Source organism: Prosopis cineraria, unplaced genomic scaffold, assembly GCF_029017545.1.
Source record: "Prosopis cineraria cultivar Desert tree isolate PC_DT_omini unplaced genomic scaffold, ASM2901754v1 PC52, whole genome shotgun sequence".
NCBI classification, from domain to species: Eukaryota; Viridiplantae; Streptophyta; class Magnoliopsida; order Fabales; family Fabaceae; genus Prosopis; species Prosopis cineraria.
This window is the reverse complement of record NW_026555382.1, coordinates 24,130-33,353: the sequence shown is the minus strand read 5'-3', so window position 1 is coordinate 33,353 and position 9,224 is coordinate 24,130. Positions and strand designations below refer to the sequence as shown.

General features: G+C 30.9%; 1 protein-coding gene across 1 annotated transcript; it reads right to left on the bottom strand.

Annotated features, from left to right (window-relative positions):
* Positions 1 to 5,828: 5,828 nt before the first annotated feature.
* Positions 5,829 to 7,737, bottom strand: LOC129295127 (serine decarboxylase 1-like). The gene is made up of 5 exons (XM_054933601.1): positions 7,515 to 7,737; positions 7,185 to 7,416; positions 6,876 to 7,069; positions 6,649 to 6,785; positions 5,829 to 6,413 (listed from the first exon to the last, which is right to left on the bottom strand). Exons 1-5 carry the CDS (start codon positions 7,735 to 7,737, stop codon positions 5,829 to 5,831), a joined length of 1,371 nt encoding a protein of 456 aa, XP_054789576.1.
* Between the last annotated feature and the right edge of the window lie 1,487 nt (positions 7,738 to 9,224).

Here is a 9,224-nt window from a genome sequence, read left to right as displayed (position 1 = left end):
GAACTACGAATGGTAGGTCCAGTTTGGTTTCCATATTTAAAAACAATTTTCTCTTTAAAAAAAAATTAAAGGTGTGTTTGGATGGATGTTTTGAATTGAATTGTTTAAAAAAAATTCTCATTTTAAAAAAAATGGAAAAATTTAAGAGTTATTTTTATTTTATTTTTCTTGTTTTCAAAACATGCTACATTTGATAATTGAAAAAGATAGTTAGTTTGATCAACTTCTATCGTAAAAGAGCATTATTAACTTCTTGCAATAATCACAATCAGCCTATTTTTTAATTTCTAAAACTAATTTTAAATTAATATAGCCAAATATATTTTCATTTTGTTTTATTTTGAAAATTAATTTTGAAAACTATATTACAAAACAATTTTTAATAATAAAAAATAAGGGGAAAAAACCAAATATACCCATGATTATTAGTATTAGGGCTGCACAAAGGATTAACCTAACAGGACTTCAGCCTAACCCAAAGTTTGGTCCTTTTCATGAAAAAGATTGAGCTAGGCAACCTGTAGTCTGATCTGGTCTTAGTACAACTTAAAGTTGAATAGGACCGAACTGGTCTAATAGGACTAGGAGATTGATCTCAATTTTGTCCAGTATCTCACTTTTTTTTTCATGTATGAGAAGTAGCAATTTATTTCAACATAATAAACTTAATTAACATAACAAAACTATTTATAGTCATATGAAATTTATCATAACAAAAATTATAAATCCACAAAAATCTTCAACAACAACAAAAAGTATTTCGGTTACAACACAAAGGATTCAAATTAAATAATCTTCAACATCTCTAAAGTTTATTACATCAAGTTAACAACATATTTCACCAATAAAAAGAGAAAATTGAGGTTGGTCAATGCTAGAATCTTGCTCAATATTCATGACTTTACAAGTATAAAACATAAAAAATTACTAATTATTATTATAAATTAACTCATAATAAATTAATTATAATTATATATAAATTTATAGGAGTAGACCAGACCAAGTAGTCCAGATACTCGGTCTCTTATCTAGTCTAACTCAAAGAAAGAGTCTAATCTTTTTAGTCTTGAAAGACTAGTTTTTATACAGATCGAATTGGACTAGATTGTTTCAGGTTGGACTGAATTAAATAGGATCAAAGGACTTTTGCACAACCCTGATCAATATGGTTTATTCTCTAACCCCACGTGATGTGTGTAACACCATCTCTAGTTTGTCAATCCCCATTGTTATAATAGATATTAAAATTTCTCAATTAATCGTTTCAAATTTTAGCAACGAATTCACATCAAAACAACTACAAACTACAAAGTATTACACTTAATAATTCGAAGGTAAATTAATTAATAACGATATATAAACATGAGTTAAATCCAACCAAGTAACTTCAGTTATTTCAGTACAATGCACAAGGGAAATATGAAGTCTTAATGAATAGTCAAATCTAAATACAATTGAGAACTCTTGGACTATATTTCTATAGAACCATATAAACATTAAAATAATAAAAATAAAACCCTCTATACCAAACCCTTGAAAATGAAATCATTTATTTTTCATCACTTAGTTTATATTTGGTTTGCTCTTTGGTGTTTTGTTGTGTCATTCAAATTATGTAAAAGTATAAAATTATAATACTTGTTCAGGTTCTAGCTAGAACCAAATTATAGCAGGAATAATACTTGTCACGCCCAAAAAAACGTGATTGGCATGGAATATGTTTATAAAATTAATATCCCTTAAGCCTTGGACACTCAGACATACACGTATTTTATATAAATAAAACAGTAAACTTAGTACAAAAAAATTTAATAGAACCTCCCTATAAATAAGACTCTTGAAATTTTTGCAACAAATAATAGCAATAATTGAATACAAAGATGTCCACTCTTTACCAACAAACATACAATCTTAAAAGAAAGATGAGGATCCTACCTATAGTATGTGTGAAACACCTAAGACCGAACCAAGAAATATTTACCGAGCTCAAATTTACATCAAATGAGATTTGCTTAGAATAATTCTTCCACTTTATTTCAGCAATAAAACATCTTGATGAACACCTCGAAATATAGGTTTAGCTATAATAGCTGAGGCCAAAAATAGTTTTTTGAGTGAATAACATCCCAAATTAAAATTAAAGGAAATAAAGAAAAGAATTATCAATAGAGTAAACATGAATTTAACTAAAACAGTAAATTAGAATAGCAGAAATGCATAATTCAAATCATATAATTTCATTTGTACACTTAATATAATAACACCATCTTATGATAATAACACAATAATCAAGTTCTATTTTCTAATTACCAAACTCATATCAAATAGCTAGAGAATGCATAGCTCATTATAAAGAAATTTATACATGAAAAAAAAACTTGTTTAAAGATTAATTTTTTAAAAATAAAAGTTTTAAAATATTCTTAGAAAGACTTTATCATAATAGAAAACAAGCGTGGATATACAGTCTACGAGGAGACACAATCCATAAGGGTAAATAACTAGTCAATCACAATTGAAAGCCTCAAAACAAGTGTAGCAGGAGCTACAAAATAAGTGTAGGCACAAAGCCAAAAAATAACAAGCGCGAGTCTAATGCTCATGAACAACCATCCTCCATTTCACGTGTGTTAGCTTTAGCACGGGACTAGCACCTCTTACAAGCATCCTGCTAGCTAAGTGTATTATGACGTGCCAATGACTAACGGAACTGACGTTAACAACCAGTGTTTTGATTCAGTCTCACAATTTGAACAAGCATGCATGGGTCCATATATAATAAAATAAACCATTTCTTTTCAACATGAACTTGCATAAATAGATTTATCAATATTTTTTTCCATGCATGAACTAAAATAATTAATCCTTCCTCAAGTTATAAAATCAATCATACAAATAAAGGTGCACATTCAAAGAATACTCCTTTCTCTTCTTTCAAAACTAAATAGTATAATGAAAATATTCCCAATTGTAATTGATACATTGGAATTAAAACACAGCAATAAAATTATAACAATATAAATAGTTTTCATAAATATGCTTATGCATTATTTTGAAGAAAGAAATTTATTAATAAATCATTTGAAACGCTATTCACTTACTTCAAATATTCTTAAATACATAACTTACTCATAATGAGTCATTTTTGCATTACTGTTTTCTCCTTAAATCCCTAGTACCCAAATTAACATCATTGTCATTCCTTTTATACATTTTATGAACCCCCTTAAAAACTCATTCATTTTTATGGGACAAACTCAAAGCATACAACATACAACATCTGCTTATTAATGTTTTGTTCTTGGAAAAAGCTAAGCCAACTTGACTAAGCAAAAGAATAAGCCAACATCTGCACTTTTAAATGCATTACAAGTTATGTCCTAATTGAAATAAATTCTTTATCAAGAACAAGTTTTAGTAGGTAACTAACACATTTTATAAACTCCTACCGATTGCAAGAGCTTCCATCAAAATTTTGAACATGCATACTACAAAAAAAAAATTAAATTCAATCACTTAATAAATTCCTTCATACAAATAAATATAATAAATCACCCAATCATTTAAAATATGCTTTAGCTATTCAAGAAGCACTTTAAAACTTTATCATATTCATACCACTAAAAATTACCACCTATATCCATCTTGGTCCTTAACCAATTACTCTCACAAAATTTTAAGGCACATCTCACCAATTACTCATTTGTATATCCATGTATTATTAATCATAAAACAAAGGATCCAAACACTAAAATTAACCATGATTAGCTTAGTCAGGTTTAGCCACTCATTTGAATAAATTTTTTCACTCAAACATCCTGACAAACACCTCATGTGCGAAACAAAATAAGCTAATATAATAAGCTTCTTACTTTCTCAATCCTCTATTCAAGCCACATACATAAAATAACTAATCTACACATGGCTTACTAATTCTTAAATTCATTCTTCAAATTAAATCCTCTAATTTATAGACACAATTTAGATTTGAAAGAGAAGGGGGGAAAATCGGATTATATGGTTCAGCCTTCCAGCAAGACACAACAAAAGATGCAAGAAAAATACCACCTAGTAGAAGCGCTTTTTCCCTTAACGATTCAGCTAATCAAAACACCACTCCCCCGTTTATTTTTTAAGTCTAGCCGCTGCGGAGAAGCAAAGAAAGGGAAGAAACAGTGGTAAACACATACGCAAACACACTGATGCAATGAGTAGGAGAAGCCATGAATTGAGAAAAGATGGAGAAGAAATGGAAAGAGGGAATCAAAGGTCCCTCATTCATACCAGTACAGCACAATGCAAGCAGGGGATGAGGAGAAAGATTCAGCAACACTGAAATGAGGAAGAAGAACTCACAGATGGAAAGTGGTGACGGTTGCTTGCGTCAGCGTCGGGCAAGAAAGAAGAAGAAACAATGATGGAGAACAAAAGGGCTGTTTGAAACTGTTTTTATTTTATTGTTTTAAGAATTGGTGCTTTGTAAAATATGTTCTGAGAACAAAAAAATAAAAAAATAAAAAAAAGTGTTTTTTTTCATTCTCCCTTGTTTTTCAAAATAATAATCACAGAATAACTAAAAGTTGTTTCCATTTTTCTGTTCTCTAAAACAATATTTTTTTTTTAATTATCCAAAACACTTTTTGAAAACACGTTATCAAATAAATTTTTTTGTTCTTTTATTCTAGAGAACAAAAACCTGTTTTAAGAACAAGTTTCCAAACAGGCCGCTTCTAGACCACCAAATCCCTTGTGTCACTCTCTCTGTTGCCAAAATGAAAATGGGGAAGAACCATGTCATTTGATATGTGGGGGCGTTGTGTTGTTTTTTTAGGGCATTTCAGTAATTTCATTACTTCAGAAACTTAAGATTTCTTTAGTTGGAAAAAAAAAAAGAAAGAAAAGGACTTGAACCCAAACCTTGTAAAGGGTTACGCACAAGATTTTCTCTAGCTAGACCACAAATCCCTCTTGCATCATTTACTCCAAAACTTTAAATAAAATATAATTAAAATTTCTTATAATAAATTTTAATTCGACTAAAATTCTGGGATTATTAAAATTTAAGTAAAAATACTAAGAAGAAAAATTAATTAATTATTTTATCTTCGATTTTCTGAATCCACACCTACTTCTCTTTTGATGCTTAAATAAAATTTATTTCATTTTTTTAAAATTCATGAATTTTCTGATCATTACAAAATATTTTATCATTTATTTCAATTTTACTCAAAATTTTTGGATTGTTACATTACCATTGAGCTACCAATTCCCTTTGTTATATCTACTCCAAAAATTAATAAAATACATTTACTTATCTAATTATAGATTTTAATTTAACTTAAATTTTGTGGTTATTACAATACTTTTCTCACTTTGAATTACTTCTTGTGACTTGTACATACACTTTCTGGCCAGTTTGTTCATGTATTTTTTTTTACTATTTTATGAAATAGCAATAAATTTTTTTTTTCTTCACCAGTCTGATCCTTTCTTCAAGTTTATTGCAAACATCATTTCAATACTTTACCACTTAAATTCCAATATACTTTTGTAAAGATTAAATTAAACAAAATATCATTAAAATATCAGCTAAAAATTTAAAAGTCTTATTGAATGATTGACAAATCATAGAACATATAGCTCTTACAACCTTCGATGACAATCATCGAAATTAAAGAAACATCATACAGAAACAAAGTGAAATTGCTTGCCACCCGAAACACAAACCAGAAACAAAAAGAGAACGAAATGGAATACAACATACAGTTCAAATAAAAGCAATGTCAATAGGTGATCAACTTAGAGAACGAAGCCACACAATTGCATTATCATGAAATTGACATCTTGTGAAAAGCACAGGCACAATTCTCAACACCAATATCTTCAGCAACGCAAGGAGGCTGCATTTTCCTCTTATTATCTTGATACCATCCAGACCGATTCTTCACAAACTCACTCACAAAGGAATCTAACATTTCCTCCGACACATGTTGCATCACCACCACGTGTGATACATTGCCTTTGTTGGCCAAGCTCCACTTACGAGCAAATGCATCATCTTGAGGCCTCTCGAACACTACAGTGTTGCTAAACTTGTTTAACAAGGTTCCGATACCATGGTCTCTCAAGCAATCTTGAAGGTAGACCGCCTTCTTAATGCACTCTTGAACTTCTTCTCGAAGACCATTGAAGCCTTTCTTGTTGAGAGCATACCAAATAAAGATCGGAGCATGGCCTCCTCGACTTCCTGAGATGGTGGCGTCTCTTGAAGCGATGTATTCTACTTCTCTTGAGAGAAAATCAATGTATTTTAAACGAGTTATCAGGATGCCACAAGGCATTGGACAGCCCAAGAATTTGTGGCCAGAAGTAGTTATGCTTCCAATAGGTTTTTTAAAAGAAATATCCGGTGCCTGTGAATTTCACAAGTGATGCATTATGATATCAGGATCAATTTCTTTTTACTTCCATGTATAAATTATCACGAGCTATAAGTGTACATGTTAATCTCTAATACAAACTAAATAAAGGTCCAATCTAATCATATTGTTCATTATTTCTCTATTCTTACTTCCTAATTTACTTTAAATTTTGTTGTATCATATTGTTAATAAGATATTTCCATTTCATTTCATCCGTTCTACTCACCCCAACGTCAAAAGGTACCATCATTCCAAATAGTGCGGCATCACAATGAATGCAGAATTGATCTTGAGTGAAACCACAATCCTCAAGTGATTGCAGTGCAAGATCAAGGTCATCAATGGCTCCCTTTAAAGTTGTCCCTGCTAGCAAACAACACCACTGTTATATATATATATATACACACATACACACATAAATATAGAGAGAGAGAGAGAGTAGAGGAAAAAGACCTATGTTTAGGTTGATGATTGCTGGCTTGTCCTTGTTTAATAAAAGAGACGCCTTTAGTTCCTTATAGTCAATCTCACCAGAGATTAGAGTCCCCACCACCACACACTTGATTCTAAGAAGCCTTGCTACTTTCAACACTGAATAATGCGAGTCCCGTGATGTGTAAAGAATTCCGTCAGGGTATAGTTCTCTCCTGTTTGTATGGTAAAAAATGAATATGTATTGATCTTTACACACACACGCACGCATAGAAAAAACTCATTACACTTGGATTTTTTGATGGGAATAATAAAAAATCTAGTACTAACCCTAATAAAATCCCATGAAAATTTCCTTCAGTACCACCACTGGTAACATATCCCCAGTACTCATTCTTCTCTATTTGCCATAGTTTGGCAAACCAATCAAGCACGCACAGCTCAAATGGCTTTGAGTTCAGCGAATAACCATTTCCAATAAATGGATCACCAGCATTGTTCAAGTGGAAACGTAGCAACTGCACCAGTGCGTCGTAGTTGAAGTCTAGATTAGTTGGATAACCTGCATATATACATACATTAAAGACTATATTTTTGAGGCATATATGACAAAAATTGGAAAGTCAATACATGAGAGTATTGTTAAATAACAAAATTAACCTAAGATGTGATCCTTTATGTGAGTAAAACTGTGGACATAGTGAGCAATGACTTTGGCCATCCCTGCGTCATCCACCCCATGGAATTGGGAGATGGTAGGAGTACTGATCATTGAACGTCCATTCTCTAATGCAGATTCCTCTATTTTCTTTTCTTCTTCTTTGAAAGGGAACACCTCTCCGACTAAAGCCGAAGTAGCAAAAGGCACCATTAGGTTTTCCATTACGATTAACTGAATATGGGTGCACTCGAGCTCACGCAGGTCGTCTAACGTAATTCTCCCTTTTTATATATGTGGGAAGGGAATGTGGGACCAGATAAAGTGAGGAGACAGGAGAGTGATGGAGGTCGGATTTGGATTTGAAAGATGAAAAAATACCTAAATCTACTCATTAAATGAATGTCTCAGTTAGCATGATAACAACCGTTCGGTTTAATCTAATGACTATTAGAGATTTTATCATATAATAATCTACAAGTACCGGATCTTGAATTTTTAGAGGAGATAGTATATGTAAGGAGTATTTTGATAATAAGAATTGTTTTAAATTTTTGAAAGAAAATATATTTTAATAATTTTTAAGTATTGATAAAAGACAACAGCAATAATTAAGACACTTATTGAATGAATAGATTTGGATCACTTGCCAAATCCAATGTAATGAGGAAAATGTGAGGATGCATGAGAATGGTGAGATTGGGAAAGCTGTCGAGAAAAAGAATCCACACGTACGGATTACTTTGACTTAAGGGGCCAGTGTAATAAAACATATCAATTCTCACATTGCTTTTTTTTTTTCCCCCTTTTTGGATTGAATTTTCATGTTACTTTTACTTTTTTTTAAACTTTTTCATGCAAAAAAAATTATCAATGTCCTGTAATTAAGAATTCAAGCATTTCTAGTATAGATGACAGCACGCATTTATATGAAATAAAAATCTTTAAAAAATTGAAAAAATAAAAAAATAAATAATAAAAAAAAGCTAGAAATGACAGAACTTTTAAATGTTTCCTTGTCCTCTGGCAAAAGAAAGAAAAAACTTTGTACGAAAGAAAAAAAGGAAAATATCGAGGGGCGAAACTAGAACTCCAAGTTGGGGGCCAGTTTTTTATGACCAAATATGTTATATAATTTTTTATTTTAAATATTTATTATTAATATATCTTTAAAATAATTTTCGGGATAATGAAAATTTTTGTTTCTTAAATTTTTTTTAATTATTAATTTGAGTTTTGAAGTTCTAACTCTATCAATCAAATACTTAAAATTTTACAACTATGCAAAATTAGTCATTATGTTCTAAAGGGAAAAACAAAATAAGAACTAACTGTGTATAATTATAAAATTTTAAGTGCTTAATTGGCAAAATTTAAATTTCAAGAATGAAATCGATGAGTATGACAAGCATAAAGGATCAAGAGCTTCATTATACCATAAAGAGGTGACATACATGCAAGTGGAAGAGAAAGGGAAAAAAATTGGGAAAGGAATGCACAGTTAAGAGAGAGAAGGGGCAAAGTCAAAAGTGAAAAAAATGAGGGGGGCTAAGGCAGTAATTTTACTCTTTGATCTAATCCCTCACCGCTCAAGCCTCATCTCACTGTGTTAAAAAATATGATTTGAGCATTGACATCATAGCCCAGAAATGGAGACCAAAAAAAAGAAAAAAACCATTCAATATTTTGATGGCAGCCTACCGCAAGAACAA